The following is a 20,004-nucleotide window of genomic DNA, read 5'->3' as shown; positions in this document are numbered from 1 at the left end:
GTTAACATTTTCAAAATGTAAGAACTTGTTAGATGAAAAAATAAAAATGTTTTTAGACTTTATGAACATTATTTAAAAATTAACTAAAATCTGAAAACAAAAAAAAAGTTCACCAACCACTCCACCAGTTTGGACTTTAGGTCATGCCAGTTGACATTTAATAAACGATGACTGAATAAATATATGATGTTAATGTTGAAGAAAAAAAAAAAGTATTATTGTCTAATAGCTAACAAAATGGAGATGTAATGGTGAGCCTCCAATTTAACTCAAAATGGGTACCAAAATATATTCAAAAACACATCAATTAAACTCAAACATCCCAACATATACAAAATATTTTCATAACCTCAACTAATATTTTTAAAAATAGTCAAATATTTAAATTATTTATTTTGCTATCTATAAAAATAAATTCTTCTATACTAAACCTCCCATTCCAAAGTATATAAATTAAATTGAATAAATTTTAAATTACGATTATTGAAATAATATTTTTAAAGTATATATTTTTTATCTCATTAATCTTTGATCTTAGATCTACTTTTTTCTTACCAAGATCTCACTTTTCAATTTATTTTTCTAATGGATTATCTTCATATTTTATACTCTCATTCAAATATTGCTTCTCATGCACTTTCTCTCTTACTTATCAACATATTTTTTTAATGTATAACTCCACCTCTATTCCCATACACACTTTCTCTTTTTTTTTCTTTTTCTTTTTTTACAATTTTTATTGAATGTTGATTGCAATTACCAAAAATAACTATTAGTTTGTTTAAAATTAAAATTCAAAAAATTTTGAATAGAACATAATCATATTGTGTTTTATTAAATACATTTTTTTCTAAAGGAGATGCATTTATCTTTATGAAATTTTGTCATGTGACAATTTATTCCTACAATATATGAGTAAGAGATACACAATTAGGATGATGTAACATCTACTCCATGCATTTAGTTATTAACATTTTTTTTTAACTATCTAGCTAAAGAGAGATATGATGGCGGATTACTCAAACATGCTTGAAATATTTGTGTATTATTGTGTGTGTTTTATAAAACCTTATATCATACTTGAGTATTCAAAACTATATACCAATAGGAGCATGTGTTGTTTTGAATTCTTCCATTCGACATATTTTGGAAAAAAATCAATCCATAATGAATGTAATAAAGGTGAAATTTAATGTGTTGGTTTGAATTCTGAAATTTAAAATACTTAATATAGACATTTAGATTTAAAAGAAGGCAACTCCTATGATTAGTTGGATGGATTAAAATACCCAATCTTTGTTGTTTGAAATAAAAAATAAAAATAATGCGTAATCTTTAACATTAGTTTACATAAATTAATCATGAATGAAATCCCTTAGAATTAAACACGTATGTAGCATTACAAAGGCCACACTATTGTTATTATTTTATTAAAAGGGGAAAAAAACTTTATAGGAACGTCAAATTTCAAATAAATAGTTTACATAAAATGAATGGTACTAAACCAATTTTCTTCATGCATCTACTAACACCATTACTTTGGAAAATAATTATTAAAAATACAAAAGAAATCAAATTTATAAAATTTTAAAAATGACTGTTTAGCCCCTTCACCAACCCCCAATTTTTGTCCCATCCCCAATCCAACTCCCTATATCTCCAACTCAAATTTCGCTTCTTTGAACTCAGGAGAACAATAAACTTTCAAGGAAAAAGACTTATCTCTTCTTCTTCTTCTTCTTCTTCTTCTTCTTCTTCTTCAATTTGGCATTGAAATGGGGATTGAAACAGTTGAGAATGACGTCATTTTCCGGTCTAAACTACCGGACATCTACATCCCAAAACACCTTCCTCTGCATTCCTACTGCCTACAAGAAAACGCCGCCAAAATCGGCCACCGGACTTGCCTGATCAACGGCGTCACCGGGGAATCCTTCACCTACAACGACGTCGATCTTACCACACGCAAGGTGGCCTCCGGATTAAACAAACTCGGCATTACAAAACGCGACGTAATCATGCTTCTCCTCCCAAATTCACCGGAATTCGTCTTTGCTTTCCTTGGGGCCTCCTACCTCGGCGCAATCATGACGGCCGCAAACCCTTTCTTCACCGCAGCAGAAATCGGAAAGCAAGCAAAAGGATCAAAATCAAAACTAATCATAACGCAATCATCGTACTACGAAAAAGTAAAGGAAATAACAGAGGAATTGCCAGAGGTTAAAATCATGACCGTCGATTCTCCTCCCGACGGTTGTTTATGGTTTGGTGATCTAATTAAAGCCGACGAAAGAGAGGTTCCGAGGGTGGATATCGACCCAGAAGACGTGGTTGCGCTGCCGTATTCGTCGGGAACGACGGGATTGCCGAAGGGAGTGATGCTTACACATAAAAGTTTGGTTACGAGTGTGGCTCAGCAAGTGGATGGGGAAAATCCAAATCTGTATTATGGACATGAGGACGTGATTCTGTGTGTTCTGCCCTTGTTTCATATTTATTCTTTGAATTCGGTTTTGCTGTGTGGATTAAGAGCTGGAAGTACCATTTTGATTATGCCCAAATTTGAGATCGGTTTGCTTTTGCAATTGGCGGAGAAATATGGAGTTACCGTTGCGCCCATCGTGCCGCCCATCGTACTGGCTATTGCAAAGTCGCCGGAGCTTGAGAAGTATGACCTTTCGTCAATCAGAATTATTAAATCCGGCGGTGCTCCGCTTGGGAAGGAGCTTGAAGATACCGTGAGAGCCAAGTTTCCTAAGGCTGTGCTCGGACAGGTATTATATCAACATAATACAAATTTGTAATTTTAATAACTTTAACGACCCTTTGGTTTTTTGTTTTTAAAAAAACAATTTTCAAAAAACAGTTTTTTTTTTTTTTTTTTTTATAGAAAATATTAGTAAAAGAAAAAAGAATATTGAATTTGATACTCTCAATTTTTAGTTACTGGTTCGGTTAAAGAACAATAAGAAACAAAATAAAATTTTTAAAAAAATCTTTTGATACTTTGAAAAACCTAATTTTTTTTTGTTTATGTTTTAAAATGAGTTGCAAAAAGATAGGTAGTTACACACAAATATGAGTGAATTTTTTAAGTTATATTATACACACAACAATTGCAAAGTCAAAACAATAATACCAAGCTAAAATACAAATTTACATCGTAGTTTAACTTTTAATCATTAATGGTATAGGTTAAAGTAATTGATATGTATTTATTTTATTAAAAAAAGTTTAAGATTTAATTGGTGGAGGTTAGTGGTTATTAAATGTAATTAAGATTTTGTATATGTGAAGAAGGTCTTTGAGTAGAGACGAAATGACACCGAAGTAAAAGCAAAAGTCTGCGTGTAATTTTTATTTATAAAAAAAAAAAAGAAAATCGATCAATTTAATTAATTTTTCATTAATTAACATTTATTTATTAATTTATTTTCATTTCCTAATTTGTATTCGAAAGCTTCCGTCCACCTAAACAACACCCCACGAACAACAAAAAGCAAAGCCAAGTTGGTACATTTTTCACCTAAAACCTTTCATCAATAATTTTATATTTTTAAACACATTTTTACACTATTAATACTAATATTTATTTTAAATCATGAAAAACATTTTACCAAATTTTATAAATGATAATAATAACAAAGATTACCAAAAAAACACTTCAAACTTACAATAGCCGTTGGATGATGAAGATTTGAAATAGAGAGAAAATGCGGTTGATTGTAGGGATATGGAATGACGGAGGCGGGTCCAGTTCTAACAATGGGATTGGCATTTGCAAAGGACCCATTTCCGATGAAACCAGGCGCCTGCGGCACTGTCGTCAGAAACGCGGAGATGAAGATCGTCGACACCGAAACCGGCAGTTCCTTGCCTCGTAACACTCCAGGAGAGATCTGCATCAGAGGCGATCAAATCATGAAAGGCTATCTCAACAATCCAGAGGCAACGGCGGCCACTATCGACAAGGATGGGTGGTTGCACACCGGGGATATTGGATTCATCGACGACGATGATGAGATGTTCATTGTGGATCGGTTGAAGGAACTGATCAAGTACAAGGGGTTTCAAGTGGCTCCGGCGGAACTGGAAGCTCTGTTGTTGACTCATCCGGTCATCTCTGATGCCGCCGTTGTTCCGTAAGACTAATAAGCAATTGAATTTGGATTCCGGTTAGTTAAAGATGGTTGGGTGATGATTGTTGGGTTAATTTTGCAGAATGAAAGATGAACAAGCTGGAGAAGTTCCCGTCGCGTTCGTCGTGAAATTGAAGAATTCTGAAGCCAGTGAAGATGAAATTAAACAGTTTATTTCAAAACAGGTATCCTTTTTTTCTCCACAACAAATTTAAATTCTATTTTTTAAAATTATCATTATTTGCTTTTTATAACTTTTTCTCAAATTCAATTCACAATTATTATATTTATTTTTTTGTTAAATAAAGTTTGAAACCAAATGTAAGGAAGATAGAGAATTGAATCTCAAATCTCTTAAAAACAACCCATTGATTACAATATATATATATGAAATGGAAAAACGAATGATAGACTGTTGATGTTAGAAATTGATGTTAGTTGGAGAATGCAATATTTATGTTAAAAGATAAAATATATATTTGATTTGGTGTGGAATACTATTGATTAGGAATATAAAATTGAAAAAACCGTGCAGGTGGTTTTCTACAAAAGAATAAACCGGGTGTTTTTCATAGAGGCAATTCCCAAATCGCCCTCGGGAAAGATCTTGAGGAAGGAGTTGAGGGCAAAGTTGGCAGCTGCTTTTCCAACTTCTAATTAACTCTCTCTCTCTCTCTTCTTTCTTTAATTTCACAACACACACACACACACACACTCACTCAATGCTGCTAAGTGATTATGTAAGTTCTTTTTATTTTTTTATTTTCCCTCTCTTCCTCTTGTTGTTTACTCGTTCATTTGGAAAACAAAAAACTTGTATTTTACATGGGACTTTGTTTTACTTGTATGCAACTACCTAAGACGCCAACCTCTGTAGATCTATACTATATATATACATATTATATAAAGAAAGGTGAGTTATTTTGAGTTTCAACTCCTATATGTATATATTAATTACCTCTCCTAGTCTTTTTACATTTATTTTTACAATCCCAAGATTCACATATTTAAAGTATTGGATCTATTACAATTAAATGACTTTTAATGAATCTAAAAAATATTTAATATACTTTTACAAAATTAATTTATATTGAAATTTGTTGAATAGTAATAATAATAAAATAAAACCTATAGCTCAAAGTTGTATTAAAGGCTAAAATTGGAAACTTAACTCAAAGAAAGAAATGAAAAAAAATTACTTGAGAGCAGCATATGTTTAGGCTGTCAGTAATGACAATAATCTATCTTACAAGTTACAAGTCATCTTTTGGAAGCTTGACACACACACACACACACACACGTGTAAGATTTAGCATACACTTTTGTTCCTTATTTCCAAGTTCAAAACTAGACGCTTTAAGATTTATCTTGCAATGTGATCTGTGAAAGTATCAAAAGATGGAAGTCAAATACATCGTGACATGGTCGAGAGTATTGAACAACAAACTCAAACGTAACATTCTTGTGAATTCACAATGTTAATGTTGAGGTTCAGATCTGGTATGAATGAGCATATGGTAAGATATGGTACAACAACAACAGGGTGTAAATGGTACACCACGAATGGGCAATATTTCTTGTAGTCTAATTATCCTGGTTCTGGTTTACCTTACTTGGCTCAAAAACTCGCCTCCTCTGTTGTAGGTCGCCTCAAGAAATATCGTAAACTATTTGAAATAACCTGTAAAATCCGATGTAAATTCTCCATTGGTTTCAGTCACCAACAATATTGTACATTGAAACTAGTAATCTAAACGTATACCAACCTGCTGAAGAGGCTTGATGAGGGGTTTGCCCCTATAGCTGACATGAAACTTGGCCTTAGCCAACAATCCCTGTAGCCAGGACAAAAAGAAACTTGCAATTACCATGGAAGTTAAGTAACTCTTAAGGTCTGAAAATTCAACAATGAAAATAGTCACCTCAGTGTCAAATTCTCCAGATTCAACTGCAACATTTATGTCGGTAATAATCTTTACAAGGTCCACCAATAATCCTGGTCGATCAGCTGTCTCTACGTACAGTAAGCTGTAAAGGGAAAAAGTAAAAAGAGTTGAAAGTTTGCAGTCTCACTTCATAAACGTACGATTGATGAGTTTGTAAGTGAATTTGTGGAAATCATTCACATTATGCCAATTATTTTCCCCCATGGCTAATAGAGAAAACAGACAAGACGAGCATTACCTTCGATCAGGACCATCATCTTGTACGTTGATGTGTGTGGCAATGTCCACATCAACCTGAGAAATGATAACACATGATAAATCAGGCAGAGGAGCAAACATCATTTCAATCAAGTAACCAACCAAAAGGATCCACAATTAAGTAACAATGGAAATACAAAAGCTAAAAAATGATGAATATTAAATGTTAAATCAAATAGTTAGATTGAGTGACACGAAAAACATCGAGAAGGAAACAAGAAAGCATACTCTTATTTCTGACACGAAGGGAAAATGTTCAGCAGATTACACACTGTCCTATCAGACTATTATCATGAAACATTGGATGTGGTATGTAGAAAAAGCTCCAATAAGCAGTTTTGAAATGGAAAGTTATTCAAGAATCAAGACCTGTTGTTTTGGTGGCACAACTCCAAAGGCTGCTCCCATTGCTAGCTGAGCACTTGATTCCTGAGCCACCAACTTAAAATTTAGGGACATACCAAAACAGGTCTCTAAATAGAGATACAGAAATGAATATCGATAAGAGCATACCGGATGATACTGAATCAAATTATTTATAATTGTCAAACGAATTGCCTCGAGCAACTCTGGATCATCTACCTTTCTTCCAGTATCGCTGTACATTAGCAAAGCAATCAAAAAATCAAAATCACAATGGAACTTCAAGTCCAACTCTAATATGAAGTATCAGTGTTCATGTTTAGAAGGTGCAACTCTAATACGAAGGGTTTCCTAGGCCGATGCACCATTCCTGTAACATATTGATATATGACAAAGAATTTTACAGCCTTACTTGAACATGGTCTGTTCTGTTTTGCACACTTTCCTTGAGATTTAAGGAGTATTTATCATTTTTTTTTAACACATTGTTCCAACTTCACCTTCAAACCAACTAGCATACCCATCATGTATATAGTAACAATCAATGATCCATGCAAGAGTTCTTATCATTCTAACAAAACTTATAGACCATATCCAAAATGCTAGTAAACCACAACTATGACAACATTCCATTCAGTAGTGTAAAAGATAGTCATGAAGCACGTAAATGTAATAAGCCGACACTTACGCTTTTGTGATGGAAAATCTGTTGTGTTTTCCAGAAGAATCCAAAAAGACATTCGCCTTGACAACATTCAGCCCCAGGTTTTTCAGAGCATTCATCTATAACCAATGCATTTTTAATGGGGATTATAGGAAATGACAACGAAACAAGACAGCTCAAAAAGCTTTATCCTTCAGTATCATAACATGAAAAGAAGCTCTACGGAATGAAATGCTAAAGGTGACTTTGGTAATAAGAAAAGTTAGCTTTTTACCGTGTCAAGAAGAGCTCCAAGCCGATCACCGAAGGTTATCTCCACCACAGTTGCATCTTGATCAGAGTCCTGGTCTATTATAACTATGGGCGTTGGAATTGTATCAGTATCACCGTTACTTCCATCCTGTTGTGCAACCACTCCCAAGAGAGAGAGAGGTCCAACAAAAATTAAGAACAAGCATGCAACAATCGCAAATCATATGCATCGATACCTTTAGTACCTCAACAGCTGTAGCTGATGATGCTCGTGGAATGCTCTTCATGTTGGAAGAAGACCATCTGGAGAAGGATCAGTAGCAAACTTAATAACATAACTTCACAAAAATGAAATGCATCCACACAAACTGAATAAAGGAAACCCTCTAGCATAAATCAATGAAGAAGTCAAGATGCATTTCTCAAAGTGAAAGAAATCATAATAATCTTCAACTCCTCAAAACCCTTAACAGCTGAAATTGCAACGGCTAACAACCAATTAGCTAGAGCAATTGGTATTAATAACAAACTAACATAGTACTGAAGCAGAAGTTACTGTGTTCTAATCCTTATTATGTAATTTTCTCTCCCAGTTGATCAAAACTAACAATTCACATAGTGGGCTTCGTAAATCCAATTAGTATCGGAGCTGGAAGAGAAGGAATATTCAAAATATACCCATAATTCATGTACTTCAGCTTAAAATCTAGAGGTGATTTCACATCAAACACTTGTTAATTAAGAGAGAAGTATTGGGTAGTGTTCAATTCCACAAGTTAAATTAAAAAAAAAAACAGAAAGAAATTCAGAAACGTATTATTGTTACATGCAACGAAGCAAGAACCAAAAAATCTTCAGCTTGAATCAAAATTGACAAAAAGATGTAAAATTAAGCAGAAAAGCAGAGGAATTGAAGCAATTGAAAGGAATACCTTGGGGTTTGGAGGAGGAAGAAGCAATTGGTGTGAAAAGCAATGGAGGTTTTGGAGAAAACCCGATTAAGAAAACGGGGTTCAGAAGATTTGAGGGTCCAAGAAGTGGAAGTGGAGTGAAGGCCAGAGGTCCAAGAAGCCATAGCGACAGCAACAGTCATGGGGAGGGGAGGGGTTGGGGAGAAGAGAAGAAAGGCAGGAGCGAAGAATAGAAAGGGGAATGGGAGATAGAAAAAGAGGAGGAGGTTAGAGAGAAGAGGTTAGGATGAAAGAAGAGAACATTGTAAGCTGAGAGAAGAAGGGATGAGAAGGAGAGAAATGGGTTGTGAGTAAGAAGAGATTGGAGAAGAATACGACCCATCTGGACCCGAGTGATCTCGAAATATCCGCCATTGGAGATGGATAGGTAGATGCCTCACTCAATTTATCTTCTTTTTCCATCACTCTTTTTCTTTTCCCTTCTTCTAAAAGCTAAACAAAAGTATTAATTAGAAAAAGAAAACAAAACAAAAACCATCACTAACAACTCCTCCATATAATTACACCATATCAATACATATTTCTCATACTCCTCAATTTTATTAAATTTATTTACACTCATTATTATTAGTTTTTTTTTATTTTTTTCTCCCAAACTAAATTTTGGTATATCTATGTTCCTATGAGCATCAAATATTCATCTAATAACTTACATTTTTTATTTGTTCCAACCCAATCTGTTATTAATAATTTGAGTTAGATGGGACATAGAAAAGATCAAAAAAAGAAAGAAAAAGTTGGATTTTGGATTTGAAAAGTAGATGACACTTTTATGTTGAAACCAAAATTTGGATCATGAGTAAGGAATAAAGGTTTGAAAATGAATATTGAATGACAATAATTTAGAATATATTTAATATTGAGGAATGGAATATTAATGAAATAATAGTGAATAATAAATAAATTACCAAAGTTTTTCAAGGGTCCAATTAGTTATGAGTTGGTGGGTAGTAGGTTCCCACTAATAGCGACGCCTTTGCCTCACAAAATTCCCATTTCTCATCCACTTCCCATCCCCCTTCTTCCACACACACATATATATCTATCCGATTCAATATTACTTAGATAAGTATAACCTTCTTTCAATTCTTCCATCATTAATCATCGTAAAAATATTTTAATATCTTTTTATGTTAATAGTAAGAAAAGAGGCATCAAAATAGATACCTATTGGTTGTAGTTATAGATTATTAGAAAGGTAGGGTATATATATGAAATATTTCATCCATATTTTCTTATATTCATATTTTGTAGGATCAAAAAAAGGTCACAAAAATATATTTCATAATGATAAGGAATTTATTTTTAAAACTGTAGATATTTTTTTTTATTAATCTAAATAACTTTAAAAAGTTATTTATTGATATCAACATTTTGTCCATATTTTCTTTGATTTTTATGAATTTAGACTATGACGTGCTTCATTTAAAACTTTGTCATTAAATATATTTTTTATTTTCTTTCTTCCTCTTTTTTTCTTCTTCACTCTTATTCTTTGTAAGGAAATTACAAATTTGTCTCCTTACTTTATAGTTCAATCATGGGTGAAGGGAGTTTCAAACCTTTGTTCTTAAAATAAAAAAATAAAAAAACTTAACTAACATCATGTTTCGGACTTGATAAAATGTTTAGTTTTAATTAGAGATGAAGATTAGAATTTAAAATAACCCACATGTTTTACTATTCTACATTCTTGGTTAGAAAAAGTTCATTGACCAACTTCCAAACACCATCTTTGATGATCGTTACTTCTAACAACCAACTACGATAGATCGTCACCGTCCATCAACCTTAAAAAAATTTAATAAATTTTTTGAATAGAGTATATATAACAAACAAAACAAATTTTTTGAATAAATTTTTTCTAAATTCTTAGTATTAGATTAATTTTTAAAAATTTCTTTTTTTCTTCTTTGTTTAAAATCAATGTTCCCCTCGTTTTAGGATACTGTTATATATATATATATATATATATATATATATATCATATAAACTTCACATACATGATTCTTTTTAGGGGTAGAAGCATTCAATTTGGCATATTTAATTTATTTATAATGTGTAGAAATCCTTAATTTAATTTAATAACAATTCTTATTTTTTATGGTTCTAGAATAATCTTTTAAGCTTAAAAATCACAATGTTGAAAAAAACTTTGCGGCTAGATAAAAATTAAACTTTATAATTTTTTAATTCTTCAAATATAATTTGATAAAAAAATATATTATAATTTTCCAATAATTGAATTCAGCATTCTTAAAAAAGATATTTTCTTTTTTGAATTAGTTAAAATGGTAAAAGTCTATAAAATTTTATTTCAAACCTACTAAAATCTAAATATCATATATTAGACAGATAGATAATATTTGTACATTTGTATAAATTGGTGAAACATATATATAGTTTGAAGTATGTTTTCCAAAAATAATATTTGATGTACCTAAATAAATAAATGTATTTATTTACTTTTGTTTGTTTGTTGGGTTTAGGTTAGGTATGAATATGACACTATCACAACAATTTTTCCAACCACATTTCATTTCTCTTAAGCTTCCTCTGTCCCAAGTCTTTATTGACTTACAAACACCACTTTGATTTGTACATATCCTTTGGATTTTAGATCTAATTCTTCTCCAAATCATTTGAGCATTCTGTCCGAGAGAGAACCTTAGAATGATTTCCTATGGACTTTTGCTGTGGAAGAAATGTTGAAGAAGGTGTTGAAGGTTGCAGGGGAGCAAACTGGCCTAGCATGGGGCTTCCAGGAACATCTCTCCAACCTCCAAAAATGGCTACTCAAGGCTGAAGCTTTCTTACGTGATATCAACACGAGAAAATTACATCATGATTCTGTGAGGATCTGGGTGGACGATCTTCAACGTCTTGTTTATCAAGCAGATGATCTATTAGACGAAATTGTTTATGAAGATCTTCGACAAAAGGTCCATACAAGAAAAATGAAGAAGGTGAGTGATTTCTTTTCTCCTTCTGCCAATGTGTTGATCTTTCATCTTAACATGCCAAAAAAAAATGATGACTTGTAGAATTGTTAGAAAAGCATTACAATGAGGAACTTTTTGATATAGATCAAACACTTTTTGATGTTAAGAGGAAGAACTTTGCTTGTTTGCGTGTTTTGAAGATATCTGTTAATAAGTTACCAAAGTCAATTGGTCAATTGAACACTTGAGATATCTAGAGATTTCAAATGATCCAACAATGAGAATAATAATATTTCCAGAGTCTTTTGATTCACTTCATAATTTACAAACATTAAAGCTATTTGTCTCAATCATTGAAGATTTTCCGATGGACTTTAAAAATTTGGTAAATTTAAGACACCTGGAATTCAGTACGATCCCTCGTTACAAAACGCCTCCACATTTAAGTCAATTGACTTCAAACGTTATCTCATTTTGCAGTTGAGTTTGAAAAAGGTTGTAAGATTATTGAATTGGGTCCATTGAAAAACTTGCAAGGTAGTTTGAGACTTTTTTGTTCGGAGAAAAGTGAAAGTAAAGAGGAAACAAACGAACCAGAACCAGATTTGACAGAAGAGGAGAATTTAAAAAGGCTAGACTTGAATTGGGACATAAAAAGAAAAGATAACAACAATTACAATGATTTGGAAGTGTTGGAAGGACTTCAACCAAACAAAAATTTCAAATCATTAAGAATCCACGGCTTTGGAGGAACACGTTTGCATAACAATATTTTTGTAGAGAATTTAAGAGAGATAATCTTTGAATGGTTGCAATAGTTGTGAAAATTTTCCAATGCTTGGTCAATTGAACAACCTAAAGGAACTTTGCATTTACAACTTTCTGAGGCCTCCAAATTATAGACAATAAGTTCTATGGTAATGATCCAAACCAAAGAAGGTTCTTTCCAAAGCTTGAGAAATTTGTAATACGTGATATGATCAACTTAGAGCAATGGAAAGAAGTAACAACAAACAATGCATCATCAAATGTTACAATTTTTCCCAATCTTAGATGCTTAAAGGTAAATAAATGTCCCGAATTATTAAACATTCCAAAAGTTTTTCACGAGAATGATGTGCAACACCTTGAATCATTGACTGTTTCATTCTGTAATAAATTAACAAAACTTCCAAAAGGACTACACTTTAGTAGTTCCATTCGACGTGTGAAAATAGACTGTTGTTTGAATTTGAGGGTAGATGTGAGAAATAAGTCAGAATTGTTATTTAAACGTTGATCCATTGAAGAAGGTGCCAGAAGATTTATGTCATGTCATGCATGTGAGGAAAAACTATGTACAAATGATTGTTTGGAATGGATGAAAATTGTGATTGAGGATCCTAATATTTGTTTATCAACTTCATTCTGATCTCTGTTGTGGTTATTAATTAATTAAACACTTGCATTTTATTATTATGAATATGTGGATTTTCCAGAGGCTAATCAAAGAAATCATGTGAAACCCATATTTATTCCACACCAGAATGGCACAATCATCTTTTCATGAAATTGACCACATTTTTCTCTTCCTCCCGGGATCCTCTGTGACGCTCATCCCATGAATCAGTATGTTTTTTTTTCTTATCACATATACAACCTAACCTAATGGATCAATTTAAAAGTTTAGTCTATATAATTCTAAAAAACTTCATTCTTTAACAATGCTTTTTGCATTTTCTTTTTCTCTCTAATTTATCATAAACTATCTATTACATGTTGTAGTTTAGAAAAAAAATGAATTCCATCGTGAAAGTTTTTCGCTATCCTTTTGTACATGAAATATACGTTTTTCTTCAATTGATTTTATTAAATCTGGTGAACTATGTATGATCTCCCTTTAATAAACATAGCACAGTACTTGTAACAAAATATTTTAAACTAAGATGAAGTCTTTACTCAAAAGACACTTTGTTTGAAAGATGAAAACTAAAATTCTTATAAAATTAATATCAAATAAATGTTCAAAAGACAAAAAAAATTGACAAAATTAGTAAAAATAATATGAAAACATGGCCACAAAATTCTAACACTTTTTAAAGAAAATAAAGATAAATAAATAAGACAAATTTAAATGAAAAAAGTGGAAGCAAAATTAGGTCTTCATATGGCATGTCGTCGGCCCTTTCTGTCGCTCATCTACCTTTATGTTTGAAATATTAAATATACACTACAAGAAATCGGAATAATTACGACGCTAGAAACAACGTCGACGAAAGGTGCATCATCGGCGAAAACATTATGTGATGTACAAGAACTAGATGTCGCAGAAAGTTTAAAATTAAATTTAATACGATCACCTTCCGCGACGTGTGACAGGGTGCATGTCGCGAAAATGTTAAATAATAATTATTGTTTAAATTTTACACAACGTACATAAACCAGACATTGCGAAAAGCTTAAAATTAAAGTTAATACGATCACTTTTCGCAACGTGTGGTAGGGTGCACGTCGCGAAAATGTTAAAATTAAATTTAATACGTTCACTTTTCGCTATGTGTAGCAGGGTGCACGTTGGGGAATGTAATTTAAATAATGAATTCATTATTTAAACTTTCTCTGACGTGTGTACTAGATACGCCGAGGAAAGTGATCGTATTAAATCCCCCTTCTTCTTCCTCATCTTCTTCCTCTCTCTCTCCCTTTTCTTCATAGTAAATTTTGTAGCTTCCACTACATCTCTCACATGGCACAAACCTCACATCTCCACAACTTTCACAACTCCCTCCCCTGTCTCCTCCCACACCTTCGTCCATGGCTCTCTCACACCCTTCCAAAATATTCTCTAGCCCTCCATCTTCGTAGAGTCTCTTAATTTCCTCTGTCCCACCAATGTACTTTTTTTCCACAAACACTCTTGGCAATCCCCCACGGTTCGTCCCTTCTCCGAGCAGCTCCTTTAATTCTTATTTGAAACTAAAATCCATCAACACTTCTCGTTCATCCACTCGTGCTTCCATTGATTTCATAATCATCCTTACTTCACAACAATCCTTGTATTTCTTTCGAACCCCTCTCAGGCTCATGAAGTACATCACATTTTTGTCTGTCAGATCTCTAGCGAGCTTCTCAACCGGTGATTCGTCTGTTTGTCACATCGAAGAAGTCTTTTGGTGACATGCTAACAACGTGCACCGACGAAGTCTCCGATGTGCTTCCTCCAACATACCTGGTGACGTCGACGTCGACGTCAAAGTAGCCTTCTCCAACGTTGTTTAGGATTTTCGCCAACGTGGGGCTGCATCGGGAAAGACACTATTTCTTGTAGTGATAGAAAATAGTGAGTATATAAAATATATGTGCTCAGTAAGGGACTCGACCTCACTAAGTGATCTATTAACCTCCAACCGTGCATGTGATTTGTAGGTACACCACTAAGTCGTGCGAGTGACCCTATGGGTAGGAATGCAATATAGGTGGTGTATAAAGCCTAACAACCAAAATTAACAAACATGCCATAGACTAAACACATGTAACTATCAACATATACATGACATGAATCATCAGACATAATAGTCCACAAAGCATAACAATCCACAATACCTAACCGTCCACAAAGCATGGATTCCATAAATCATGCCTAATGATCAACATGTATCATTAGTCAACATCTACACAATTCAACTGTGCATTTAGCTACTATCATTGCATAGTCCATAAACACAAGTACGGTCTCTTAAATTTAGTTTGAAAGTCCAGTAGTAAAATCTCTTACGTAAGAGATTAGCTAACAAATAAACGACCATAATCTCTCAATTAAGCAACTTTGTAGGCCAAACAAATAGCCCACTCCACTCGTAGGTAAACCTTGGGCCAAACATGCCCTAGAATTAATTACAATCTCGATACTTGAGATTCGATTTCCACCCACATATGAACCCAAAATAAAAATGAAAAATCTTAGCATGACATTACGATTCCACATTATTGAGATACTATATATGTTGGTTGCTTATCAGTACTCATGCATATATATTTGAACAATAGCATTAAAAGTAAAAGTTGTTCGAGTGATACAAATAAATCAGTCCCAAGAGAATAATCAAATAAATTTGTACTCTACTTTTTTTTATTTATTTCTAAACAACTCGAGTTAGAAGTACAAAAGAGAATCTGACTGAGAATTAAAATGATTTTTTTTAAAAAAAAAAATGGAAATCAATGCTTAGATAGTTGGAAGAAAAGCATAAATTTTGAAAATAGAAAATCAAGAAAGAAATTGTCATCGATCTAATTTGTTTATAATAGATATTTGTGAAATTATTACATAAAATCTAACTTCATGTGATACAATTTTTGAATGTTACTTTGAGAATACTATAAAAGGGAGCTTCAATTCATCCTTATAACTAATGTAAAAGAAATCAATTTTATTAATTTTTTAATCCAACTACACTACTTAACAATAATTGGCTTAAAAGAAATAGAAGCTTAATTTGAGAGTTTTTTCTCTCTCTCTCTCTTGAAATACTTCTAAACTTAAAATTATAAGGGTTTTTTTTAGCAAAAAGATTGAAAATTTTGCCAAATTAAAAATATATATAATTTTAAAAAAATTACTTTCCATCTCCAACAATCCAAATATTAATTCAACCTTCTTAAAGTTAATTGTTTTATGTACGAGTTTTAGCTAACCTCGCTTTGGTTTGAACATATATTTTCTTAGATAATTATAATTCGAGGATAATAATTAAAATATAATAATATTTTAAAAAGCTATAAATATAGCAAAAAAAAAATTTGATAATTCTATTGTTGATATACCAATAATCTATCCTTTATTTATAGATTAAATTTTGTTACTATGTTTGGTGAAGTCAAGACCAAAGAAAAATAGTATTGAAGAGGGTATAGCTTCAGAAGAAAAAGCAAGAAGGGAAAAAAAATGGTATAAAATGGATTATCGTATACATCAAATAATAGAATTAAAATATGGTTAGCAAAATACCAATTAAGCATAATTATATTATGGGAAAATAGAATGGTTAATCTAATCATAAAAAGATATAAAGTGCGGACATTAAATAATTTCTCTCTAATAAATGGTATTTTGCTTTAAGCAATGCAGATCTCTTAGTACATAATCAATAGAAAAACCAGTAGTAAACTCCAAGAATTGGGAAACTAATTTCTTCCATTGTTGGCAACCCCAAAAGCCTTGCAACTCAAGTGTATATTTATATGTCTCCCTCCAAAATTCTCAGTTCAATACACACATAACTCAAAATGAAGAACCCATCTTTAGCTTCTTCCTTAATTTTCCTTCTGCTCTTTGTGTTCTTTTCTTGTCTTGGAATCTCATTAGCAGATTCTAATAATGTCTTTGACACTTGTCCAACTGCCACAAACAGAACTGAGTTCATCAATGGCTACCATTGCAAAAGCCCCTCCCTTGTTACAACTTCTGACTTCAACTCAGCAAAGTTAACGGAACCAGTCAATACCGATGATCGGATCAACTTGGTGGTGAAGATTGTCACTGCTGCAGATTTCCATGGTCTTAACACATTGGGGCTTTCTATTTCTAGAACTGATTTGGTTATAGATGCTATCGTTTCTCCTCACTCGCACCCGAGAGCCACCGAGATGTTCTTTCTGAACCAAGGTACTTAAATAAAAGATTCAATTCATTGTGACCCATCAGGTTGAGTCGTGATCTTACATGCCTTCAGAGTCCAAAGTCCTGTGTCCATTCTCATCTGTTTTTGGGATTTATGATTCACAGGTATTGTTCTAGCTGGATTCATTGACACAAGGAACCAACTGTTTCAAACTATTCTAAAAGCAGGCGATGTAATTGTATTTCCAAAAGGGTTGTTGCACTTCTCTTTGAATTCTGGTTATGAGCCGGCCATAGGTTTCTCTGTGTATAATAGTCAGAATCCAGGGGTCGTAAACGTCAACGGCGCTGTGTTTGATCCTGCTGATTCGAGTCATTTCATAGAAAAGTTCCTTAAGAGACTAAAAGTTCCTTCTTCCCAGTCAAATTTCAAATTCAACCCAAATGTAACTCTTTCCAGATACACAAGTTCGTAAAACTATTAACTCAGTTGGAAAGAAAATGCCTCTACATGGATTAGTTCTGCCCAAGATTCGCTTTGTGAGTTTGAAATCTTAACAAACATTCATAATTTAAGATATAGAAATATTATGGTAACAAAATCCCAAACTATCCCTTGCTTTTGTTGTTGTTCCTATCAGATATGTTCTTACAATAATACAATATATAATATAATCCATCGACAAATATATCAATTTGAAGCCGATAAGTTTTCAAATTGTTAGGCTCATTTGAATTGAACATATTCTTCGTCAATTTATAACTACTAGATCACTTGAACTGCATCACACATGCCCGGGTTTCGAATGCACCAGAGTGGCTGAATTGGTTCGGCTCCAATGCCTCTATTCACCATTCTGTATCTCCATTCATTCAAACGGTCTGTTGCCTCTGCATATCTCTTCTTACCGGTTTCATCCCGATTCCCAGACCAGAGTGCCTCGGCCATTGCTGAAGTTCGAGGCCATAGTCGTGCATCCAAAACAGTTGGGTCTGCTTGCTCAGACCACAATGCCACTTCCCCACCCAACACCAACTTAGCTTCCTCTTTGCTCAATCCATAAGTAATGTCATAGTCATATACAGTTTCCCATGTTTTGAACGGTCCACACCAGGACCCTCCATTTTTATATTCACCATTTGCTTGTTCATCATACTGACTATTGTTTCCAATAAAGTCACCATGGCCACAGTCCAAATAATAATATTCAGAAGATGACACAATAGCGCGATATCCAGAAGAAACAATTCTTTTGGTATTGTTAACGCCATTGTTCCAAGTCTGCAAGATGGTATGCTCTTGCGGGAGAACTTCTGGTCGCACCTTCACAATGTCATCGAGCAATACATCTTCCCAATAGACAACTGTACGGTTATGGGATCGAATGTAAGGAAAGGTAGTGTTGACAAAGATCTCAAGAATTTGACTAAGAGTACCACCATTTGACAAGAAAGAGTTGATCAAAGGATCCGTCTTCCAACATCCTGGGATAATCTCATCTGCTCCCGCGTGGTAAAAGGATTCGGGGAAGAGACTGATAACATCTCGAATGACATTTTTAAGGACTTCGTAGGTCGTGGGGTTCAAGGGGTTCAAATGGCCAGTGCCAGGTTCCGAAGCCAGCCGGTCTTCCCATTTGTAGCCTGCAGGCAACCAGAACATATTTGCACATGCCACTATTTCAGGGTATGCGAGAGCCCATGATCCAGTATGTCCTGCAATTACACAACAATTCTATGTATCATTATGCCAAATTCTTCACAAATTACAGCTTAACTCATCAGTTTCGAGTCATTGATAAACCAATGGAAGATAGAACCCAACTTCATACATGCTAAAACAAGATGACGTAAGAGATTTTCAAGCAAATTAACAGAACCAAACAAATCAAGATCACACAAAAAACATCCCAATTCACCGGTTCAGATTTTGAGACAAGAAAAACAAAATTAACCGAATTGAACTCACCCGGGGAGTCAATTTCCGGAAAGACTCTAACGCCATGCTCCATTCCGAACTTAACAATTCGTCGAACGTCTTCAGGGGAATATTGCATATCATCCCCATAAGCTCCCTTGGCGGCAAGCTCCGGCTCGGATGGCACCACAAGAGGGAAAGAATGAGAATCCGTTATATGCCAATGGAAAACATTAAGCTTATTCATACTCATTGCTTCAATTGTCCGCAAAATATGCTCCACTCCATAGTAATTCCTCGACGTATCGAGCATCAACCCTCTATGCTGAAACAATGGAGCATCCCCGAGTGAAAGCCCCACCGGAACCCGCAATGGGTCGCCCCAAACAAGCTGAGAGAACGTCTCGAGACCTCTCATAGCGCCCCACGTCGTTTCCGCTATCAAACTGGCGGAGCCGGTGACAGAGATGTCGAGAGTATAGGATTCATTAACGCCATGTTGAAGTGGGGCAGAGAGATCAGCAACTTTAACGATGAGTTTGTGCAAGGGGGAAGCAGAGGAGGAGATATTGAGAGATGGGCCAACGAGGGGGCGGTGTTTCTCAGTGAGGATGCGGCGGAGGTAGCGGTCGACGGCGGAGGAGAGGTAGTGGCGGTTAGGGGAAATGATGGTGAAATTGGGGGAAAGAAGAGCGGCTTGAGGATGAGGCCAATTGAAGGCTCTTGGTTTTGGCCAGACATTGATGGAGAATTGAAGAGATGAAATTGGAGAAATGAAGAAGAGGAAGACTAAGAAGTTGGTAAGGTTATTAGTCTTCCGTTGAAGAGCCATTGACATTGAATTTGTGCGATCAAACAATGAGGTTGGCTGTCCTTTATATACTTGTGGTTGAGAGTATGCAAACATCACAAACATGACTTCCATCTCTTAACATTTATATACTTCATTGTT

At 33.9% G+C, this 20,004-nt stretch overlaps 4 protein-coding genes across 6 annotated transcripts; 2 read left to right on the top strand and 2 right to left on the bottom strand.

Annotated features, from left to right (window-relative positions):
- The first annotated feature begins 1,677 nt into the window (after positions 1-1,677).
- LOC101215427 (4-coumarate--CoA ligase 1) lies at positions 1,678-5,073 on the top strand. The gene is made up of 4 exons (XM_004137598.3): positions 1,678-2,774; positions 3,730-4,142; positions 4,222-4,324; positions 4,675-5,073. Exons 1-4 carry the CDS (start codon positions 1,776-1,778, stop codon positions 4,798-4,800), a joined length of 1,641 nt encoding a protein of 546 aa, XP_004137646.3. The 5' UTR covers positions 1,678-1,775; the 3' UTR covers positions 4,801-5,073.
- Positions 5,074-5,320: 247 nt separating this feature from the next.
- Positions 5,321-8,994, bottom strand: LOC101215186 (ACT domain-containing protein ACR11). 2 transcript variants are annotated; one of them, XM_031882544.1, is made up of 10 exons: positions 8,555-8,994; positions 7,859-7,925; positions 7,645-7,770; positions 7,395-7,489; positions 6,857-6,941; positions 6,713-6,772; positions 6,324-6,379; positions 6,062-6,167; positions 5,906-5,974; positions 5,321-5,820 (listed from the first exon to the last, which is right to left on the bottom strand). In XM_031882544.1, exons 1-10 carry the CDS (start codon positions 8,713-8,715, stop codon positions 5,758-5,760), a joined length of 888 nt encoding a protein of 295 aa, XP_031738404.1. In that variant the 5' UTR covers positions 8,716-8,994; the 3' UTR covers positions 5,321-5,757. The 2 variants fall into 2 exon arrangements, with proteins under 2 accessions (XP_031738404.1, XP_004137645.1); XM_004137597.3 differs by having other exon boundaries at positions 7,868-7,925; positions 8,555-8,993.
- A 2,103-nt stretch (positions 8,995-11,097) lies between these two features.
- On the top strand, positions 11,098-17,746 carry LOC105435124 (germin-like protein subfamily 3 member 4). The gene is made up of 4 exons (XM_031882971.1): positions 11,098-11,559; positions 13,014-13,143; positions 16,926-17,179; positions 17,300-17,746. The coding sequence occupies exons 2-4, from the start codon at positions 13,136-13,138 to the stop codon at positions 17,608-17,610; spliced, it is 573 nt and encodes a 190-aa protein (XP_031738831.1). The 5' UTR covers positions 11,098-11,559; positions 13,014-13,135; the 3' UTR covers positions 17,611-17,746.
- LOC101211123 (beta-hexosaminidase 2) lies at positions 17,706-19,943 on the bottom strand. Of its 2 annotated transcripts, XM_031882970.1 has the most exons (3): positions 19,104-19,943; positions 18,575-18,850; positions 17,706-18,499 (listed from the first exon to the last, which is right to left on the bottom strand). In XM_031882970.1, exons 1-3 carry the CDS (start codon positions 19,888-19,890, stop codon positions 17,901-17,903), a joined length of 1,662 nt encoding a protein of 553 aa, XP_031738830.1. In that variant the 5' UTR covers positions 19,891-19,943; the 3' UTR covers positions 17,706-17,900. The 2 variants fall into 2 exon arrangements, with proteins under 2 accessions (XP_031738830.1, XP_004151790.3); XM_004151742.3 differs by having other exon boundaries at positions 17,721-18,850; positions 19,104-19,942.
- Positions 19,944-20,004: the final 61 nt, after the last annotated feature.

Source organism: Cucumis sativus, chromosome 3 (assembly GCF_000004075.3).
Source record: "Cucumis sativus cultivar 9930 chromosome 3, Cucumber_9930_V3, whole genome shotgun sequence".
NCBI lineage: Eukaryota > Viridiplantae > Streptophyta > Magnoliopsida > Cucurbitales > Cucurbitaceae > Cucumis > Cucumis sativus.
The sequence above is the reverse complement of the archived record's forward strand: the minus strand, read 5'-3'. Positions and strand labels throughout refer to the sequence as shown.